At 46.5% G+C, this 23,067-nt stretch overlaps 1 protein-coding gene across 4 annotated transcripts in view; it reads left to right on the plus strand.

Moving 5' to 3' along the window:
• The window catches only part of MAP4K5 (mitogen-activated protein kinase kinase kinase kinase 5), an 89,280-nt gene that overhangs the window by 25,258 nt on the left and 40,955 nt on the right, over positions 1-23,067 (plus strand). For all 4 annotated transcript variants that reach the window (XM_068149123.1, XM_068149122.1, XM_068149124.1 and 1 more), the window contains exon 3: positions 6,484-6,541. In XM_068149123.1, coding sequence (XP_068005224.1) covers positions 6,484-6,541 — 58 coding nt within the window. The remainder of the gene's footprint in view (positions 1-6,483; positions 6,542-23,067) is intronic.

Raw genomic sequence — 23,067 nt, forward strand, 5'->3', positions numbered from 1 at the left:
AGCTGATCTTCCAGAAGAACAAACCTCTCCATTCATTTAGATTTCTTCTCTAACCCATCACTTGCAGTCTACGTGCACTGGTGAGATCAGAAACCTAATCCAGTCTGTCAGTTCCTGTCAGATTTCTTAACACTGCCTCTTGGGTCCAGATTTTTATGGATGTTTGTTTGTGTGTTCACACACACACCAAAAAAAAAAGAAAAAAAAGAAAGGCAGATGATGAAACACACCCCAAAACCTATTGTTGTGTTACAGTTACTGAGGTCTCCTGAGGACTTGCTGGCCTTCGTGGCAGGTCTCTGTAGAGGCAGCAGCGTAGCAGGAGACCTCAGAACTCCAAAGTTGGTCTTTAGGGTTTCTTCTTGTGTGCTGGGAACAGCAGTTGAGGGATCAGGAGCCTCATCTTGAGAAATAAGTAATTTCTTCGCAGAAGTGTCTCATATTCAAACACTGGAACAGGCTACCAAGGCAGTGGTGGAGTCACCATCCCTGGAGGCGTTCAACCTGCATGTGGACCTGGTGCTTAGAGAAATGGTTTAGTACTGGTTTTATAGTGCTGGGTTGGAGGTTGGACTAGATGATCTTGAAGGTCTTTTCCAACCAAAGATATTCTGTGATCTTTTTGTGTGACCAGATTGAGTGTAGGGATATAACATGGAAGTGGGGTCCAGAACTGGACACAGTACTCAAGGTGTGGCCTGACCAGTGCTGAGTACATGGGAAGAATAACCTCCCTTGTCCTGCTGGCCACACTATTCCTGATACAGGCCAGGATGCCATTGGCCCTCTTGGCCACCTGGGCACACTGCTGGCTCATGTTCATGTTACTGTCTACCAGCACCCCCAGGTCCCTTTCTGCCTGGTTGCTCTCCAGCCACTCTGTCCCCAGCCTGTAGCGCTGCTTGGGGTTGTTGTGGCCAAACTGTAGAGCCTTGCAGTTAGCCTTATTAAATCTCATCCCATTGGCCTCTGCCCATCTGTCCAGCCTGTCAAGGTCACTCTGCAGGGCCCTCCTACCCTCCAACAGACTGACACCTGCTCCTAACTTGGTGTCATCTGCAAACTTACTGATGATGGACGCAGTCCTCTCATCCAGACCATCAGTAAAGGTATTGAACAAGATGGGGCCCAGCACTGATCCCTGGTGGACACTAGTGACTGGCTGCCAGCTGGATGTGGCACCATTCACCACCACTCTCTGGGCCTGGCCCTCCAGCCAGTTCTTGACCCATTTCAGAGTGAATCTGTCCAAGCCACGAGCTACTCTTGATGATTTTTAAGGCCACTTCCAACCCAAACCATTTTATGATTCCCATGTAAGAAAGGAATGTAGAGGAGCCCAGGTGAGGCATTTCTTTGGGTCACCTTAGTTGGCTGAGAGCTCTGGGTGGTGACAGATGTGAATTCAGAGGTGTAGGTAAGTGAATTCAAGGGTCTGTTTGATGATACTGTGAGATGTGGAAAGAACAATTTAGCACCCTGGGGATTTCAAACCCGTAGAGAGCAGGTCAAGAGTTACAAAGTGTAAAAGGTCAGAATCTAGAAAGAAATGAGAAGGCTGGGTTTCAGTCACCAGGCAGGAGGTCAGGGTGCCTTTGGAGGCTATATACAATAGCTGAGAAGAAGCAGGCAGCGCTTGAGACAGCACAATGTTGTGGTCACTGATGAGTGAAGTTTGGCAAGGAATGAATAAGGTGGGCATGCGTGAGAGCGTTGCCACAGGAGCTGCAATTACGATTCGATTAAATGAAGAAGACACAGACAAACAGCTCTCGGGTGAACTGGGCTCTTGAGCCAAGGCTGGAGATCAGACGGTGACTTTGAGGAGAGGAAGAGACCACGGAAATGGGAAATACTAATTTGGAGGCTCTAAGAGTGATGTTGCCATCTGAATCTTCCCCTCTTCTTCCTCAGTGTTGCAGGAGAAGGTTGCTGGACAAGGTGACTGAGCACATAAACTTAGGTGTTCAAGTGAAATGGTTCTCCAGTTTTGGCCGTCTCACGTGGTTTAGTACTGCAGACCCCCTGAGGTGGAATTGTTTGGCTTGCACTCTTAAAAATAAATAAAGCTGCAGAATGCATAACTGGTTCTGAAACCAGTTTTCTGTGTTGTTTCTGGTCATTAGCCACAGAATGTGTCCTACCCAAAATGTGATTTCTCATATGCATTGTTTTGGTATGTGGTGGGAAGCAGTGTACACAGGGATTAACGTGAATGTCGTGCTGGCTTCTACTGCCCCACAGCTTTTTAATGCAGTTCTGAGGAGAAAGTTAAGTCTTGGTTGAAAAACCTAATTTTTTTGTATGTGTGATGCCATAAAACTCTTCCAGCTCCCCCAGACTCCAGTCAAACTAATAATGCATCTCCTACTTATGAGTGTGGTGTTGGGACACACCACTGATGTGCCTAGGTTGGAAGAACATGTATTGCTTCTGGACTGACAGACTAATGCAGGCTCTGCAACTATTTGTAGCAGGCACTGTGTAGATCATAACTTAGCTGCTGGGAGAGCATGTCAGGAAAACCAGAGTCACAGACTGGTGGGGTTTGGAAGGAACCTGTGTAGATCATTCAGTCCAATGGGCAGCACCTTGCCCAGGATCACAATGTCCAAGCAGGTGTGGAATCTCTCCAGAGGAGACTCCACAACCTCTCTGAGCAGTTTGCTTCAAGAGTCTGGAACCCTCACAGTAAAGAAGTTTTTGTCTGTATGTCACCATTTGCTTCCTCAGCTCTTAACCACTTTCTGACACATTCCACTGAGACAAGGCCACAGGTTTAGAAGAACCTTTAATCTGCTCTTGAGGGAATCTGGGTTGCGTTGGCTGGAGCTGACATGCACTGGGGAGAAAAGCGTTATGATTACTGTGCTGTCACATTGAGCTAGTGACATGTCATCTCCTAGTTCACTGCAACTCTGCAATGTGATATTCAAAACCAGAGGAGGGTTTGTGTTTGTATTGAACACAGACTCTCTGTGATGTTCTCTTTAGTTGCTAAAGTACTCTGGGAGTGTGCTCAGTGGAAACGGCTGAGGGTGCGGAGGTTGTTCAGTCTGGAGAAGAGAAGGCTGAGGGGAGACCTCATCTCTCTCTCTACAACTCCCTGAAAGGAGGTTGGAGTGGACTCAATGATCTCCTGAGGTCCCTTCCAACCCCTAAGATGCTGTGAATGAGGTGGGGATCAGTGTCTTCTCCCTAGTATCAGGTGATAGGACAAGAGGAAATGGCCTGAAATTGTGCAAGGGGAGGTTTAGGTTGGATATTAGGAAAAATTTCTTCACTGTGAAAGTGGTCAGGCATTGGAACAGGCTGCCCAAGGAGGTGGTGGAGGTCACTGTCTCTGGAGTCATCCAAGAAGCATGTGGACATGGCACCTGGGGACATGGTTTAGTGGCCATGGTGGTCTTATGTTGACAGTTGGACTTGATGATGAGGTATTTTCCAGATGGGGTGATTCTGTGATTGCACTCATCCTGTAGCAGGCTGTAGGACAGCTGAAGAAGAGGTGACCAAAAGACTACTGCCTTGCTTTTTCCCAGTAAATATATTCTGTGTCTGAAGTGGAGCAAAATAAACAGGACTGTATGGCTCCCCTCATTCAAATGTACCCTTGTTCAGGTTCCATTCTTGTGTAAGGCAGGTTTTCTGTTGGAGCTTTGCAATCCTTCTGCCAGAATCCTGTAGTTTTAATTCTCCTTCTGAGTAACAAGTCAAGAACTTGTCAGTGGTAGGTTAATGGCAGGGTGTTGGAACTAGATGTTCTTTAGAGTCCCTTCCCACCCAAACCATTCTGAAATTCTATCATTTCTTAGCCTTATTTGAATTTCCTTTTCTCTACTGAATAAGTACGGCAAGAAGATAAATTAATAGATTGTTAACTACTTCCTTCACATCAGGGAAATTGTGGGGAGCTTCTGTTTTTGTCAAATTTCATTTGTAGTAACACCTCGGGTTGGATTCACAAAGCCAGCTGTGTTGCTGTAATGCATTCCTGTCCCTGGCTTACTTGATGCTACAAACCACAGACTGTGGTCCCTCACAGGAGATGAGCTGAGAATTTCTTTAACATGTCTCAAAATGATTCAAGGAATCCTTATTTGACAGTTTTCCTATCTGTGTATCATGGGAGAACCAGTTTTCAGCCCTCGTCTTCTTACATATTTAATGATGTGCCAGATAACAGTAATTCATTATTGATCAAGCTTTCAGCTGACAGGCGTGGAGCAGAAAAGTTGAAAAACCAGGAATGACAGCAGAGAGAGATGTGTGCACCCATGTAAAGCTAGTGCAAGCCAAGCTGAAGGAATAAAAGCCATCAGTTGTGTTTGCAGGCAGCTTGGGAAGCAGTTTGGGTGATTTGCTCCATCCTGTCTATGCTTAAGATCTAATATGGTTCCTCTACCTCTGAGCATCCAAAAGTGTTGAAGACCAGGGAATATTCAGCATTTTTGTCTGTGGTGCTGGCACAATAGGAGTTAAGTTGACTTTGTATCCCTGATGTCATCAACTCAATGTGGTCAAATGGTAGAACAGGAGGTAAGGGGCACAGACTTGAACAGAGGAAATTTCCCCTCGTGTTTAGAGGGTATTCCTCCTCATGTTTTACTCTGAAGGTGGTAGAACAGGCTGTCAAGAGAAGTGAAGTCTCCATCTCTGGAGTCATTCAAAACCTGCCTGGATGCCTTCCTGTGCAGCCTTCTGTAGGTGAACCTGCTCTTGCAGGTGGATTGGAATAGATGATCTTCAGAGATCTCTTCCAGCCCCATCATTCTGTGATTCTGTGAAGGTTAGACTGTAGGACCGGAAAACTGTCCTTATGTTGAGAGGCTCAGATCTATTAATGCAACTGGTAGAGGGCTTTCCATTCCAGCAGACAATGTTTGGTGGTTGAAACCCAAACCAGGCCATGTCCAGGCTATAGATTCAATGCCAAAACTTAATGGTGGTATTGGATAGCAGCAGAACACAATCTGGTGAAGCTCTGTGGCCAATAATGTGTGAGCGCTAAGAACCAATGATTGCAGTGATCTCTTCCTGCCTGAACCTTCAAGTCCCTGCCAAGCAGTCTGTGTACCAAAGACCTTTGGCAGACTATATCCATTCCTTCAGGCTTTAGCCTGACAGTAGCTGAAAAAGGAAATGGAATATCTGTAAGGCATATGATCTTTTTTTGTACCTCAGAAATGAAGCTGGTCTTCTGGAAGCCATGCAGTCATCTTATCTGCACATCTTAGCTGCTTGTGGATAGAAGTGTGGGTGCTGGAGGTTCTATGGCCTCACCAAGATGTGTGCTTTATCTCTTATGGGAATATCTGTGTTTTATAATTGTTAGGTGCAGCAGTACCAGAGAGGTCCTAATCCTTTGTCCAGCTTTGGACGCATACTTCTGGATGTTGAAAGATACCAATGGTCTTGCTGTGGTCTAAAAACACCTCTGGTGGAAGGTGCTTTAAAAAGGTGGTAAAGGTTTCCTTTGTGGTTAGCAGATAACTATCTGTTTCTGCTTGCAGTGATTTGATCTGTTGGACTCAGATGTTGGGCTCTGTTACACACTTGAGGTTCTCTTTGAGTTCATCTGAGTCATATTTGTGTCTTTGGCATGCCTTTTGACACCCATCCTTGGGCTGAACACTGCAGAACTTTGAAAGGCCGATTACTGGTGATTTTTTTTGTTTCTCTTCCCCTCCTGATTTGGAAGTGTTGACAGAACTGAAGGGTTCATCTTTTAAGGTCTTCTTTTAACTGATGTTAAATTAAGATGACATCTTGTCCATGTGCAAGAGAAGAATGTTTTGTTCTCTAGTGGCTTCCTTCAGGGGCACGTTTGCTTGGCATCCTCATCTTAAGCAGCTATGCAATGAATGAAGCAGTGGAATTTTGGAGTCATCAGGTTGTGTGTCAAAAATAGTAAGTTTTAACTCTGGTGATGGTGACACCTGTGTGGGTCTTGAATGTCTCCAGAGAAAGAGATTCTACCACCTCTTCTGGGCAGCCTGCTCCAGGGCTGTCACCCTCATGGTAAAGAAGTTTCTCCTCACGCTGAGGTGGAACTTCCTCTGTTCCAGCTTATACCTGTTGTTCCTTGCCCTGTTACTGGGCACCACCAGAAAGAGACTGGCACCTTCATCTTGACACTCACCCCTCAGATATTCATAGACATTGATAAGATCCCTTCTCAACCTTCTCTTAAGACTAAACAGCCCCAGATCTCTCCAGTCCCTTCACCATCCTTGTAGCTGTGTTGGACTCTCTCCAGCAGATCCCTGTCTCTCTTTAACTGGGGAGCCCCGAACTGGGCACAGTATTCCAGGTTTGGTCTCGGCGTGGGAGAACCTTCCTAGACATGTGGGACGCCCTCCTCCTGATGTACCCCAAGATACCATTTGACCTCCTGGCCATGAGGGCACATTGGGTAACTTGCTGTCTACTAGGACTCCAAGGTCTTTCTCCATTAACTATCTCTTGCCTCTCTAATTTCAGGCTAGAAATCTTCACACGGGAGAGCTGGCTGCTGTAAAAATAATCAAGTTAGAGCCTGGTAAGTTTTACTTTCTTTCTGTATTTTTTACTTTTATTTTCATTCTTTCCCCCCATATGTTTATTTTCACATGGCTGTGAAGCTCCAGACAAAGGAATAATTTGGGGTTTTTTGTAGTTTCAGTGGTTAGCTGACAGGAAGCACTGCAGGTGAACCGTTACTTTGTTTCTGTTCTGCTCACTGTTGCCTGGTTTGTTCTTCTCTGCCTTACCATTGTTGCATAAAAATACACTGCAGTTACCATGTGTTAGCACAAAGAGAAGATTAAGGACAGACAGCAAATCATCATAGAATCATTTAAGTTGGAAAAGACCTTCAAGATCATCAAGTCCATCAGTAAGTCATATCCCCAAGCACCACACCTGCACAGCTTTTAAACACCTCCAGGGATGGGGACTCAAATATCTCCCTCAGCAGCCTGTTCCAGTGTTTGAGAGCCTTAATGTCCAGCCTAAGAAGGACATTCTATGATTCCATGGTTTAACGACCATGGTGACGTTAGGTCAATGGTGGGACTCGATGATCTTAGAGGTCTTTTCCAACCAAAACAATTCTGTGATTCTATGATTCTAAACCTCCCTTGGTGCATCTCAGGCTGTTCCTTCTTGTTCAATTACTAGTTACTTGGGAGGAGAAGCTCTGGGATAGCAGGGAGCTGGTAGGCTGAGTTAGAAGAAAGGGCCTAGGCAGTGATGCCATGACCACTGGGGAAAACAGAGCCCTATGCTTTTTACCACTAAGTCTCTTTTCTAACTTGTGCTGAAGGAGGAGGATGGCTCACACCATCAATTCCCTATGCTTTTTCTGCTACTCCTCCTAAAATCAGGAGATGCAGGAAAAGCCCACTTGCTGCCCAAGAGGTTTGGTGAGCTGAAGCCTGATCCTAGTCCTGCATAGGGAGTTGAAATCAGAAATCGCTTCTTGAGTGCAAACAAGGAGAGGAGATTTTTGTCTCTTCTGTTATCACTCAGTCCCACCTCAGGGTCTCATGTTTGTTCAAAGTTGAACAGCTGGCTGAAGATGAAATGGCTCTCAGTCCTTTGCTGGGCACTCCTGATGAGAGTCTGGCTCTAGCTCCTCTGTGAAGAATAGTGCTTAGAGCTCTCTTCAGGCTTGTCCCCAGACTGAAAAAACACTCAGTTCTGCCAGCCTCTCCTGTGTCAAGTCACTTTCCAGATTTTCCTCCACTTTCCTTCCTAAGGAGTCTCTGCTTACTCCCTGTAGCTCTCCAGCATTGGAATCTACCTCTCTGTGTCTCCACACATTGTATTACATTCTTAACTGCTTCATAGCCCATGAGTGCTGGGCAAGTACATTCACAGGAGAAGACTCCTTCAGCCCCCATCCTGAAGTGCCAGGACCCTAAACAACTGTCCTGTTCAGGCAAACCACAGCCACACATGGAGACTGACATGGCAAAGAGATACAGAATCTGCTGTGCTGAGGAGGGATTTGGAAGGTCCACAGCGACTGAGTAATGTGAAGTTACTTAGAATCATAGAATTGTTTTGATTGGAAAAGACCTTTAAGATCATCAGGTTCAACTGTTAACAGTCCTGCCAGGTCACCACTAAATCTTGTCCCTCAGCACCACCTGCATGGCTTTGAAAGTCCTCCAGGGGTGGTGCTCCCCTGGGTAACCTGTTCCAGAGCTTGACTACCTTTTCAAGGAAGAAATTATTTCTAATGTCCATCCCACTGGCACAACTTGAGACTGTTTACTTTTGTCATACTGCTTGATACTTGGGAGAACAGACCAATCCCCACCTCCCTACGACCTCCTTTTAGGGAGTTGTAGGCAGCAATGAATCATAGAATAGCTTAGGTTGAAAGGGACTTCAGAGGTCATCTACTCCAACCTCCCTGCCATGGACAGGAACAGCTTTCCACTAGGCTTGGTTGCCCAAGGCCTCATCCTATTCTCTATACCCTTCACCATCTTTGTTTCCCTTCTCTGGACCTGCTCCAGCAACTCAATGTCCTTCTTGGAGTGAGGAGCCCAAAACTGAACCCAGTATTCACCTGTTTCCTAACACTCTAGAAGACAATCTCTGCCCTACCTCTGCTGGCCACACTGTTACTGAAAAAGGTCAGGCTGAAGCAAATCTGGTTTTATTGTGAGTTTGAAGAAGTGCTCTGAAAACTGAGCTGAAGCAGAGGCCATATCCTCTGAGAGGGGAGAGCAGAAACCATTAGAGGCTGAGCAGCCCCTGCTCTTAAGAGCTATAGTGAAAAGAGCAAGACTCCAGCCCAAAGTCAGTCCTCACTACTGAGGATCCCCATTTTAATTAGCACTGATGACCATGTATTCTGTGTTTCATTGCATTGCTGGTTTGACTTGCCACAAGGAAGCGATTTCTTCCAGTTTGGGTTTTGGTTTTTTAATACATCATCTTCTAAATGTTGCCAACCTGATCTTCATCCACACAGCATTTACACCCACAGCCTCTTGGCAGAGATCACAGAATCATAGAATCTAGCAGGGGTGTTGTTCTTGCTTTTAAGGAGGGTTCACAACATGTGTTGACTTGTTTTTTTTCATTCTCTGGGATGCCTACAGCCTCTGCAGGGTGGCTGGGCTGAGAGGCGGCTTACTGCCTGTGCAGGAAGACATGGCTGTTCAAGATCTTCCAGCTTTAAAAAGAAATAAATCAATCAGCTGCTCCTCACTTCACTGTTCTGATTAATTTTAGGGACTTTAAATAGCTTTGTAGGATGTTACTTGCACAACACCATCAATTCCTGAATCAGCCCAGTGCCAGAAGCTGTGGGAGGCAGCTGTGGTGGTCCCCTTGCGAGGGTAGTCCCTCCAAGCACCAGCACAAGCTCTTGTCAGAGCGTAGGGCACAGATAGAAAAAGGATGGTAATAATTTTTTTAAGTTAGTCACCAGAGAAACAGGCTTGTGAGTTACAGACAGCATCTCTTTCAGAGAGGAGGAGGCCTGTGGATGGGAATTAATTAGCAGACTGGAAAAATAAGAGCTTCCAACTCAACACTTGTTTAATACATAGGGGAATTGGGAGCAGAAGACAAAAGACTCTGAAGCAAAGAATGCCCCAGAAAAGGTGAGGATTGCTTTGAATTAAAGCTGCAAGAAACAGCACTCAGTAAGGTGTCAGTGTCTGGGGAGACCTAAAAACTGCTGACATGGCTGGTGGGGATGAATTGCTGATTGCCATGTTAGAAGGGACCCCAAGAATCATCTGGTCCCACCTTGAATATGATATGTGGTTTCTTCATGTTACTTGCTCATCTGCAGCAGGCAGCAAGTGAGTTGGTAGTCAAAGAGCCTCCAAGTTAAGCTGAGACCCCAACATGAAAATGTGTTTTGTCTGCTTTTACCTTTTTTTCTGTCTGTTCTCCAGACAAAGGAAACAAACTCTCTACTCAGAAGGTTCCTGTCAGTAGTTTAGTTGAATTTTTGGGCAGTGTGTTCTATCTGCTACCACAGACACTTGAGCTGTGCTGCTAGAATCAAAATAGTATTTTCCACTTTTTTTTTTTGGCATAGGCTTTGGAGAGCATTAGACAAAAAGTATTATGGCACACTAATGACATTTCCCAGCATTCCCCCAGTACAAATGCTTCAAATAATTTGGGAGCCAGGTCTATTTCAGAAACTAATCCAACTGTACTCAGCAGTGGAGAAGCCAAAACCATCTGAAACACTAAAGCCACTTCCTTCTATGGGTTTAGCAGATGAAGCCAGAGGGGAGTCAGTACAAAGAGGTGTAGCTCTTTGCCACTCCAGTTTTCTGCCACAGAACGTTCTCACTGGGAAAGGGTAATAAACAAAACCATAGAATCACAGAGTTGTTTTGTTTGGAAAATACCTCTAAGATCATTGAGTGCAACCATCAGCCTAACACCTCTGTGGCCATAGAACTGTAGAATCATAGAATGGTTTGGGCTGGAAGGGGCCTTTAAGATTGTCTAGTTCCAAACCTGGAACTTCCTGGCCTTCAATGCCTCCAGGGAGGGGGCATCTACAACCTCCCTGGGCAGCCTGTTCCAGTGCCTCACCACCTTCAATGTAGTTAATTTCTTCCTAATACCCGGTCTAAATCTCTCCTCTTCCAGCTTCAATCCATTCCCTCTCTTCCCATCACTACAAGCCCTTGTAAAAAGTCCCTCCCAAGCTTTCTTGTAAGCCCCCGTCAGGTATGGGAAGACCGCTATAAAGTCTCCCTGGAGCCTTCTCTTCTCCATGTCCCAGAGTGCCATGCCCACACGTTTCTTGATTACATCTAGAGACAGTGAATCCATCACCTCCCTGGGCAGCCTGTTCCAATGCCTGACCGCTCTTGTAGCAAAGAAATTTTTCCTAATATCCAACCTAAACCTCCCCTGGCATAATTTCTGGCCATTTCCTTTTGCTCTATTGCCTGATAGTACACAGAAGGCACCAACCCTCACCTCACTCCAACCTCCTTTCAGGTAGTTGTAGAGAGCAACGAGGCATTTTAAAATATACTAATAGCCATTGTAAATATTGCTGTGATGATAAACAGAATCCTGAGATGCTTGACACTCAAAGGGCTGGTGGAAATCTGGGGTGCTCTGTACCTTTTTGCATTGTTATAGAGGAATCTTGTTGCTGGGTTTAGTTTGGTACAGTAATTGTGTTTTTTCCATCTGATGTACCTGTAAAGGCCAGAAGTAGCCAGTTACTTATTTCAGATTGGATCATGAAGTGGAGCTGGAACTGTTCAAAGGATTTTGTACAAAGGGAACAGTCACCTGAAAGTGTGTAGCACAGTGCTCAGTACATTCAGAACCAGGTCTGGTTCATTATGTTTGTTTTGTATCTCAGATGGGGTGGCTGATATTCCACAGATCTGAGTCAGGCTGAGATGCAGGTTTGTCTTCTTTGCACTATGACTGTAGTACAGCAAAGACCAGGGATGAAGATTCCAGTACCTGAAAGGGGGGGTCTGCAAGCAAGATGGGGAGGGGCTTTTCACAAGGGCTTGTAGTGATAGGACAAGAGAGAACGGATTGAAGCTTGAGGAGGGGAGATTTAGACTGGAGATTAGGAAGAAATTCTTTCAAGTGGAGGTGGTGAGACACAGGAACAGGTTGCCCAGGGAGGTTGTATATGCTCCCTCCGTGGAGGTCTTCAAGGCTAGGCTGGATTGGTCTAGTAGGAGGTGTCTCTGTACATGGTGGGGGGATTGGAACTAGATGATCTTCAGGGTCCCTTCCAACCCAAACGGTTCTATGACTCTATGACTTTGGGAGCTGAAGAGGGATATTTTGGCAATGCAGCCTTCTTCTCTGTGTAATAAATTCTCTAGGGATTCTGTGAGCTGTGGAGAAGAATAAGCCTGAGGCTTTCTTAAACCTACAGGGGTTAAACTGTAGTTGGCAGCGCCTGGGGTTGAAGAATATGATGCTAACATCTTGGTACAACTTACTCCTTCACTGCCTGGTGGTGTGTGATGTGTTGGGCTTGGGATTATGTCCCTTGTGCATGACACTTTAAAGAGATATGGGCATTATGCACAGAGCAGCATCTGGCCAGGTGCTACCAGAAGCCCTCATGCCTGATTCCAGTGCTCTTTGCTGGCTGCCACCTCCCATGGCATCAGGCTGGCACCACCTTAACTCCAGAGGACATTGCCACTGGTTTTTGGGGAGAGGTGAGTGTACAGCTTGTTACACCTTTGCTGCATCTGTCTGGGAGGTACCCAGGGCTGAATTCCTCAGTTTCTGAGTGTGCCAGAACCATTGGACATTGCCTTGTACTGTGCCATGTCCTGAGTGGTACTGCCATTGTCACCCAGCTGCTCAGCCTGCCTGAGGAGCATACACAAAGCAAAACAGAGACTGTGTGATCCTCTGATGTACAGTGCTCAGCATCTTAATGAAACTTAACTTCTCCAAATCTGATCTAATTTTACCTTGCATACCTGTAATGCATTTGTATTTGCTGTTCACAGGTTCATAGAATGGTTTGGGTTGGAAGGGACCTTCAGGATCAACTAGTCCCAACCCCACTGCTAGTGACACCTTCCACTAGACCAAGCTGCTTAAGGCCCCATCCAATACCTCCAGGGAAGGAGCATCCACAACCTCCCTGGGCAGCCTGTTCCAGTGTCTTGCCACCCTCACTGTGATGAATTCTTTCTGATAACCAGTCTAAATCTTCCCTTCTTAAGCTTCAATCCATTTCCTCTTGTCCTATCATGTATCCAGTGTGGGTGAGCTCATATTTCCATGTATTGTGTTTCTTGGGTGAGAATGGCCACCAAGAAGGACTTGTGCTGGGGAAAGGAGGCATTCTGAGTAGGAAAGAAGCTGAAAGATCACACATTCTAGTTGTAAGGTAAGGTAGAGTGTGACATAAGGTGAAGGAAGGTTGTGAAAGGAGTGAATTAGGAGGATGCATCATTTGACAAAATAGCTGAAGGCAAATAGCAACAGTGAGATGGAAGTGGTGAGAAGGAAGAGTAGAGATGGGATCATGACAGGCTGAGGTGTACAACAGTGACTAGGTAAGGCAAGGAGACAGGAAAAGAGTTAAATGTACTAAGGAATAATAGTATATGTTGACACAGAATCACAGAATACTTTGGTTTGGAACAGACCTTTCAAGGTCATCTACTCCAGTCCCACTGCAGTTGACATCTGCAACTAGAGCAGGTTGCTCAGAGCTCCAAACAACCTGACCTGGAGTGGTTCCAGGGATGTGGCATCTACCACCTCTCTGGGCAACCTGCATCAGGGTCTCACTACCCTCAACATCAACAGTTTCTTCCTTCTCTTTAGTCTGAATCTCCCTCTTTTAGTTTAAAGCCATCACCCCTTGTCCTGTCTCAAGTCTGCTCAAAAGTCTGTCCCCAGCTTTCTGACTGGCCCCTTCAAGCACTGAAGGGCCACCACGTCTACCTGGACGTGACTGCTTCGAAGTAGGATTCAAACAGGGCAGATGAGAAACCATTTCTGGTATTAGACCATTTACTCCAGATACTTGGAGCTCATGCTGCTGTGGCAGAGCATGACCATCAGTAGTATTTTATATCAGTGTTGAGCTAATCAGTACCATCAGTGGTTAGCAGTTGGCAGTTGGGTGCCTGGCAGTAAAATTCACTGGTGGAAATGTCATTGTTTCTGAATAAGTGTTTCCTGCTTGGAATCAAGTTTCTGAGCTTTGTGTTTGGGGTCTTGAAATTCTTTCAGTCAGATTGCAGCTGTCACTTGAATACCAAGACAGGAGATATGGAGAAAACAGTTTGAATGCTTGAGTGTGGTTTAAATCATTCTTCTTAAAGATGTGAAACCTTATAGCTGCCTTCCAGTGTCTGACGGGAGCCTACAGGAAAGCTGGAGAGAGACTTTTCATAAGAGGGTATAGTGATAGGACAAGGCTATGTTTAAGCTGAGGGAGAGTAGGTTTACACAGGGTCTTAGGAAGAAGTTCTTCAGTAGGAGCATGGTGAGACTCTGGAATAGGTTATCCAGAGAGGTTGTGGATGCCCCCTCCCTGGAGGTGTTCAAGGCCAGGTTGGATTATGCCTTGACCAACCAAGTCTCCTTGAGAGGTGTCCCTGTCCATATACTATGGCAGGGAGGTCGGAGTAGATGATCTCTAAGTTCCCTTCCAACCTAAGCCATTCTGTGATGATTCTTCTCATTTTTTGAATTGGTTGGCAAAGAGGAATGCAGGTCTGCAGGGTGGTGAAGAAAGCAGGAGGTTTGTATGTGTCAGAGCTGTGGGATGTGGTTCTGCAGTAATGCTTTGCACCCTCTCCATCTTCCAGAAAAATATTAGGGGTTCTTGTGTGTCAAGCTGTCTAAATGGGGATTAGAAAATGCCTCAGGAGTTAAACTTAATGAGGACAGAGGGGAAAGACTGGCAGCAAACTCCAGTCTAAGCAAAAGCTGTATACTGGGAAAGCCATCCCTTTCATCATCAGAGACTGAAGCCTCGCTAGGTTCAGTAAACTGGGTTGGAGTGGTTGAGAACTGGGGAGCATGGTGTGTCTGGGAATCAACACAGGGGAGCTGATGACTTGTGGATATTGCTTGGTGAGAACTGGGGAGCATGGTGTGTCTGGGAATCAACACAGAGGAGCTGATGACTTGGGGATATTGCTTGGCTTGAAGTTCATATTCTGGTGTGAAGGATTTCCACAAAGCTGTCACTCCCATGGGGCTTTCTCTCATTGTCTGGGGTCTCAGGTTATTGAAATAAGAACTTTTGAGGAATTATCCCAGCAGAGGTGATAGTTGCTTCTGCTGACTCAGGAGGCAGGTGTCTGTTGGTTGTGTGATTACAGTGAGAACATTTGCATCATCAGCAATGATGTGACCCTGTTCTTCATCTTTCAGCATGCCCACAGCAGTGTCTACCTTGTCCTGTTGCTAAATGACATCTCACTTCTAAATAACAGCTATTAATTACAGTGTTGAAAGTCCCTGCTCTGCAGAGTCCCTACATTTCAGCTCCTTAGCAAGGCTTGGTGGGTTGGCTTTGGAGTACATGTCACACCTCCTCCAAGTAGCTGACGTGTCCCTCCAGCGTGTTCAGGCCTGTGGGGACAGTGCGTTGAGGGCACTAGCTCAGGGCAGGAGTGTTGGCAGGCTGACTGGCACCTAGAAGATCTGGCCTTTTTGTAAGTGCTTCTGTCCCACCCTTTGGTGACACTGAATGTCTCCAAATGCTGTCAGTTCCCTCCTCCCAGTTGCGTGCAAACCCTGGACACTGCCCGTCCCTCCCTCCCTCTGTTCTGCGCAGCATCAGCCCTGTGATGCAACACTACAGTAATGCACAACAAACTCATTTTAAGCAAGAACTATGAACTTCTTCCCTGAGGAGCCTTCTGGACAGTTCACAGCTGACCCAGGAAGAGTTATGAGAAGAGACCTTGCATCTTTTTGTAGGATGAGACAACTCAAAGCAGTCAGTGCAGCACTTGAAGATATGACCAGGAGTAAACTTGATTTAAAACCATCAAGGTCAGGCATGCCCAGAAGACCTAATAGCACTGTTGGACAGGCACTAGAGTCATGAGATCCTTGCCATGCTTCTGTGGATCCAGCAAACACATGCTCTCCATCTAGGACATCTTGGAAGGAAATCTGAACATGCCAGTTCCACGTAGATGAGAAGTAGTGGGGGGTGTTCAGCCTGGAGAAGGCTGCAGGGAGACCTTATTAGAGCAGCCTTCCAGTACCTCAAGTGGGCTACAAGAAAGCTGGGGAGGGACTTTCTACAAGGGCTTGCAGTGATAGGACACAATCTGGAGTGATAGTGAAGGTGTACCCCACCATGGCAGGGGGTTTGGAACTAGATGATCTTTAAGATCCCTTCCAACCCAAACCATTCTATCAATCCATGAATCCAGCAAGCACTTGCCCTTATTTCCATCAGATGTGCAAACATGTGGCTCCATCTCCACTTGGCAGGAGATCTAAACATTCCAGTTCCACTTAGGTGAGAAGTAATGTCTGCAAAGAGAATAATTCACTGGTGTTAATGGGCCATCAGTTCTCTCAGTGGACTCCTGATTATGAATTTATTTTGGATTAACTAGGCCTTGCTTTGCTCAGCCCTTGAAATCTGATCCCACCCTATCCCACAGTGATCACAATTGGCTTCAAGTTCTGCCTGAGAAGATTCAGGTTGGACATTAGAAGATACTTCTTCGCTGAAAGGGTGAGGCCACACCTTGAATGCTGGTTTTGGTTTTGGGCCACTTACTCCAAGAAGGACATTGAGGTGCTGGAGCAGACCCAGAGAAGGGCAACAAAGCTGGTGAAGGGTCTGGAGAACAGGTGTGGTGAGGAGCAGCTGAGGAAACTGGAGTTTTTCCATCCAAAGAAGAGAAAGCTGAGGGGAGACCTCATTGCTCTCTACAGTCTCCTGAAAGGAGTTTGGAGTGAGGTGGGGATTGGTCTCTTCTTCATAGTATCAGGTGATAGAGAGGAAATCGCCTGAAATTGTGCCAGGGGAGGTTTAGGTTAGGTATTAGGAAAAATTTCTTTGCTGACAGAGTGGTCAGGCATTGGAACAGGCTGCCCAGGGAGGTGGTGGAGTCACCATCCCTGGAGGTGTTTAAGAAACGTGAACGTGGCACTTGTGGACATAGTTTAATGTCCATGGTGGTGTTAGGTTGATGGTTGGACTTGTTGATCTTAGAGGTCTTTTCCAACCTAAACAATTCTATGGTTCTATGATTCAAATTCTGGAACAGGCTCCCCAGGGAGATGGTTGACTCCCATTCCCTGGAGGTGTTTAAAAGCTGCAGAGATGTGGTGCTGAGGGGCATGGTATAGCACCAGCCTTGGTAGAGTTAGATAGTGGTTGGACTTGATGATCTTAAAGGTCTTTTCCAGCCAAACAGATTCTATGATATGGCTTCAAGTTGCAGCAGTCCCCTCCCTCCCAGCTGTGCTGGAGAAACAAGCAGCTGGCTGTGCCAAGCAGAGCAGCCCTGACTGTGGGCTGCAGTCGGAGCAGAATCTCCCATTGTCCCTCTCCGTTGTGTGTCCTGCATCTCTCGCTGCAGAGGTAAAATTATGTAATAGTAGCAGGCTGCAGTGAGTCACCAGCCTGTGCTTCTGGGGTGATTTACAGCAGCTCCCTCAGCCATGTTTTTTGCTCAGCGTGCCACACAACCCATAATTGCAAACATGTGAGGAGCAAAAAGGACATTTTCCCAATTCTGTATTGTTTAGATGACTGCAGCAGATGAAAATCTGTTTGAGCAGATCCATTGTCACCTTTGATCTCATTCTTTTTATCTTGCTGTCTCCTCTCTCCATTAAGTATTTTTTACAAATTCTTATGTTTTTGGGGAGGTTTTTTGTTTGGTTTTCTTTAATGCTATCCAAGGATGTTTAATTTTTGCCCTATTCCAAGATTTCTTGCCAAGATGAATGCTCCAGCTGCCTGGAAACTCTGAATTCCTTTGTTTTGAATTCATTCTTGTCATCTTTTAAATGACTATACATCTCTCCTATCTCTCTGTCTGATCTTTCAGACTAATTTTCTGCATATGTAGCCCAAATTTTCTCATGGATATTTGTCTTTTTTTTCCATCTCTTTGCTCCTTCTTTGTCAGCTCCCTGTATGCTTTCAGGCTGCACCCCCATTCTCCTCCTCCAAACCCTTTTATTTTTCATTCTTGCCTTTTTCTGTCGGTAACTCTATTTCTTGCATAAAGCCTTCATTTATTAATTACAAATCAAGATACTGGTATTTGAGGCTGATGATGATCAGAGGAGCCTCATGGATCAATGGAAATTAAGATATGGCTGAAAGCAAGAGGAAAATCAGTCTAGTAGGAGGTGTCCCTTTGCCATGGCTGGGGGCTTGCAACTAGATGATCCTTAAGGTCCCTATGTGAAAGGGGCTTAAAAGAAGGATGGAGAGAGGCTGTTTACAAAGACCTGTAGTGATAGGACAAGGAGCAATGGTTTCAAAAAAACCTAGAGACTAGATTTAAGCCTAAGACTAGATTTAGATTGGATGTTAGGAACAAGTTCTTTACCACAAGGGTGGTGGAATGCTGGAACAGGTTGCCTAAAGAGGTGGTTGGAGCCCCATCCCTGGAGATATTCAAAGAGAGTCTTGGCAGGGCTCTGGGCAATCTGATCTAGTTGAGGATGCCCCTGCTTACTGTAGAGGGGGTTGGACTAGATGATCTTCAGAGGTGCCTTCCAACCCAGACCGTGCTATAATTCTACAATATCATCTCTTCTGTCTTCCTCTGTTCAGCAGTATCACACTAAATCACTCCTGATGGGTATTTCTGCAGCAGTTTCTTCCTCTGTTTTGCCTTTTTTTGTTGTTTTGTTTTATTTTGATTTGATTTGTTTTCCCCTCTGGTGGGATTTTTCACTGCTTCCCGTCCCATCACAGAATGGTTTGAGTTGGAAGGGACATTAAAGATCATCCAGTTCCAATCCCCTGCCACGGGCAGGGACAACTTCCACTATCCCAGGTTGCTCAAGGCCTCATCCAACCTGGCCTTGAACACCTCCAGGGAAGGGGCATCCACAAACTCCCTGGGCAACCTGTTCCAGGGTCTCACCACCCTCACTTTAAAGAATTTCTTCCTAATTTCCAATCTAAATCTCCTCCCTTCAACCTTCATTCCCCCTTGTCCTATCACTACAAGCTTTCTGTCCCTCCCCAGCTTTCTTGTAGCCCCTTCCAAGTAATGGAAGGCCACTCTAAGGTCTCCCTGGAGCCTTCTCTTCTCCAGGTCAAACACCCCCAGCTCTCACGTGTTCCATGCTATGATGTTATTCCAGTAGGAAAAGCAATTCATCTCTCCAGGGAATGTAGGTTAAGACAATTGAAGCCCGTTGCTAATTGTCCTGTCATGTGGAGAATGGATTATCCTTTCTTCCCCCCCTTCCCTGTTATCTTTTATATGCATGAAGTTTGTTATTTTTTCTGCTGTCAGTCATTTGCTAGCCCAAATCTCCAGATTTCCTCCAATTTTTTCCAATTAGTCACAGTTCCTAGAACCTGTGTTGCTCTTGCTCCACATTAGGCAGTCCTTGTGCTACCAAGGGGCAAGTCCAGCTGCTGCCTGCAGTTTCTTGTTGCCATGGGGATGCTTCTTAATTATGATTTTCACATGTGACTCTGTCTAGCTGTTCTGGAGTGCTGCTTCTGACAGGTCAAAGAGATTTGGATTTGAAAGTGTTCATTTAAGAAAAGGACACGACTATTTTGATGGTCCCTCTGTACTCAGCACTGGTGAGGCCACACCTTGAGTACTGGGTTCAGTTTTGGGCTAGTCACTCCACTGAGGTGCTGGAGCATGTCCAGAGAAGGGCAACAAAGCTGGTGAAGGGTCTGGAGAACAGGACTTGTGAGGAGCAACTGAGGGAATCGGGGTTGTTCAGCCTGGAGAAAAGAAGGCTGAGGGGAGACCTTCTGGCTTTCTACAAATCCCTGAAAGGAGGTTGTAGTCAGGTGGGAGTCAGTCTCTTTTCCCAAGGAACAAGTGACAGAACAAAAAGAAATGGTCATGGGTTGCACCAGGGGAGGTTTGGGTTGGACATTAGAAGAAGCTTCTTCATTGCAAGGGTTGTCAAACATTGGAAGAGGCTCCCCTGAGAGGTGGTTGAATCCTCATCCCTGGAGCTGTTTCAAAGACACAGAGATGTGGTGCTGAGTGACATAGTTTACCACCAGCCTTGGTAGAGTTAGATAATGATTGGACTGGGAGGTCTGAAAGGTCTTTTCCAACTGAAATGATTCTATGGGTTGACATTTGATACTCTTGAACCATGGCTATCTAGTGATGTTAGACAGAGACAGTATCTTCTTCAGCATCAGGTGGGAGGTTTTTGCCTTCAAATTTGCTTAGATTTGATTTTCTTGAAACAATTCTGGAGTTTTAAAGTGTTCCAGTTAGTTTATCTGTGAGCCTTCAACAATTTCCTGTAGGAATTTTGTCAGAGAAATGAATCCATTGAATTCAAACTCAAAAATCCTTTGTTTGTAGTAATCACTTTTAGGCAGGGTGCATGAATTCAAGCAAAGCCATCACTGGTAGGTGACCCATAAAGCCAGCACAGTGTGAAATCTGGGCTAAATTTATGGAATCATGTTGCCTTTTCTTCTTTTCAGTGTTTAAAAAAATACTACTTGTGTTTTTTAAAAGACTCTTGGCATTTGAAAGTCTCCTAATGTTTTCCTGCCCTGGTGCAGTGTTTTCTTTGTACAGCTGAACTTCAAGAAGCCCTTGAGCGCTTACTGAAATCAGTCAGGGATGTATTTGTGCCGGTGGTTCTCCTCCCTCTCTGCTCTGCCCTAGGGAGGCCACAGCTGGAGTACTGGGTCCAGTTCTGGGCTCCCTAGTTCAAGAAAGACAGGGAACTACTGGACAGAGTCCAGCAGAGGTTTCAAAGATGCTGAGGGGCCTGGAGCATCTTTGTGAGGAGGGGAGGCTGAGAGACTTGGGGCTATTTAGCCTGGAGAAGACCAGCTCCACAGGGGATCTTCTCAATGCTCATCAAGAGCCGAAGGGTAGGGGGCAAGAGGATGGGGCCAGACTCCTTTCAGTGGTGATCAGTGACAGGACAAGAGGCAGTGGGCACGAACCGGAATACAGGAGCTTCCATCTGAACATGAGGAAAAACTTCCTTGCTTTGGTAGACTTCTTGCTGGAACCTTGGAGCAGGCTGCCCAGAGAGGTTGTGGAGTCTCCTTTGGAGAGACTCCAAATGCAGCTGGACATTGTGATCCTGGGCAGCCTCCTATGGATGTCCCTGATTTAGCAGAAGGGTTGGGCTGGGTGATCCCCAAAGGTCCCTTCCAAGCCCCACCATACTGTGGTTCTGTGAAGCATGTTCCCTTCTACCTGGTCTGGTGGAAAGTGTCCCTGCCCATGACAGGGGGTTTGGAACTAAATAATCTTTAAGGTCGCCTCCAACCCAAGCCATTCTATGAGTACCCCCAGATCCCTTTCTGCCTGGCCACTCTCCAGCCACTCTGACCCCGGCCTGTAGCACTGCATGGGGTTGTTGTGGCCAATGTGCAGAACCCGGCACTTGGATGTGTTCAATCTCCTGCCCTTGGACTCTGCCCATCTGTCCAGCCTGTCGAGGTCCCTCTGCAGAGCCTCTCTACCCTCCAGCAGATCAACTCCTGCCCCCAGCTTGGTGTTGACCTCAAATTTACTGATGATGGACTCAATGCCTTCATCCAGATCATCAATAAAGATGTTAAAGAGCACAGGGCCCAGCACTGATCCTTGGGGCACACCACTAGTGACTGGCTGCCAGCTGGCTGTGGCACCATTCACCACCACTCTCTGGGCTTGGCCCTCCAGACAAAAGAGATCCCAAAGAATAACCAAAAACATCCCAACATTTCCCTCTCCCCACCTATGGATACACCCTAAACCCCCAGGGCTTTTTCTTCCTCCCCCTCTTCCACCATTAGGCTAATCTCAGCTGGCCAGATCTGAGACTGCCCTTCCCCCTTCTCCTCCTGGCCTTGGGCCTAGCCAGGCCCCAAGAGGCCTCGAAGATGACTCTCCCCCATTACCAGATAGGGACCATCTCCGTAGGGGCGGTGAGGGAGGAAAGAGGAAGTGTGGAAACCCTGCTGATGGTTTTATAGGGAGCAGGGCATTATGGGATGAAACATGTAGCTGGACCCTGGGGACACTGGAGGTGTGTCTCATGTGGCACAACAGGGGGGCACCCAGCCTGAACCACCGCAATATACAAAGCAGGAGCATATCTAAAGTGGACAGATTGCACTGGGTTGGAAGGGACCCTCAAAGGTCATCTTGGCCAAAGCCCCCCTGCAGTGAGCAGGGACACCTCCAACTAGATCAGGCTGCCCAAATGGCCTTACAAGCTGATTTGAAAAGATTGTATTTTTTTTTTAGCAAGGGTGTTTAGGATTTACAAGTTGCTTCTGTAGCTGCACTCATGACAAGGCAGGCCGTGTTGAAGACTCGGTGCTTCTCTTCTGAGTCATCAGTGGCCGTGTGGGCGTGCAGGCCATATGTTCCATCAGAGTCAGTTTGAAATGGAATGCTTTTAATAATAAGCCTCTGGTACATGATCTCTTCTGATTTCAGGCAGAGGACTCTGGAATTAGCTTGCCTTAATGGTTCCTTCTGTTCCTGAGATCCTTGTCACGTGAGCATCGTGTCCTGGTAAAGAGGGATGGTCTGATGGTGCCGTTAGGGAAGTGATTGTCACCGTGTACTTGGCGCCGGTGAGGCCAAACCTTGAATACTGGGTTCAGGTTTGGGCCTCTCACTTCAATCAGGACATTGAGGTGCTGGAGTTGTTCCAGAGAAGGGCTATGAATCTGATGAAAGGTCTGGAGAACAGGTCTGGTGAGGAGCAGCTGAAGGAACTGGGATTATTTAGTCTGGACAAGAGGAGGCTGAAGGGAGACTTTATTGCTCTGTACAACTCTCTGAAGGGAGGTTTGACCCAGGTGGGGGTTGGTCTCTTTTCCCAAGAGGCCAGTAACAAGACAAGAGGGAACAGCCTCAAGTTGTACCATGGGAAGTCTTGGATATTAGGAACCCTTCCTTGACCAAAATGGTTGTCAAGGACTGAAACAGGCTGCCCAGGGCAGTGGTGGAGTCCCTGTTCCTGGTGGGATTTCAAAGCTGTGTGGATGTGGTGCTGAGGGTTATGCTATAGTGCTGGACTTGGCAGTGCTGGGTTAAGGCTTGGACTTGATGGTCTTGAAGGTCTCTCCCAACCTGAGCAATTCTGTGACTCTGTAGAGGGGCTGCTGAGGAGTTCCCTCTGTGCTCCCATCCCTTTGCTTCTTTTCCAGAGCTCTCACAGTGCACGTCAATCTGTCTGCACTGATAGATCACATTCAGGCAACCAAACCAGCCCTTCTCTGTTGGTCTTCAAGAAATATTTCTCCCACCTGCAAAGGATGTCATAAAGAATGCAAACAGAAGGGCTGATTTGTGCAGATACCGTTGCTGAGCAGGCTGATGTGCTAGTAAACCCTTGTGAAGGGCTTAGCAATTCTCCAAGTCCGTGGCTCGTTTTGATGAGATATGTGCA

This window comes from Melanerpes formicivorus, unplaced genomic scaffold, assembly GCF_026170545.1.
Source record: "Melanerpes formicivorus ecotype bairdi unplaced genomic scaffold, bMelFor1.0.p_v2 SCAF_17, whole genome shotgun sequence".
Taxonomy (NCBI): Eukaryota; Metazoa; Chordata; class Aves; order Piciformes; family Picidae; genus Melanerpes; species Melanerpes formicivorus.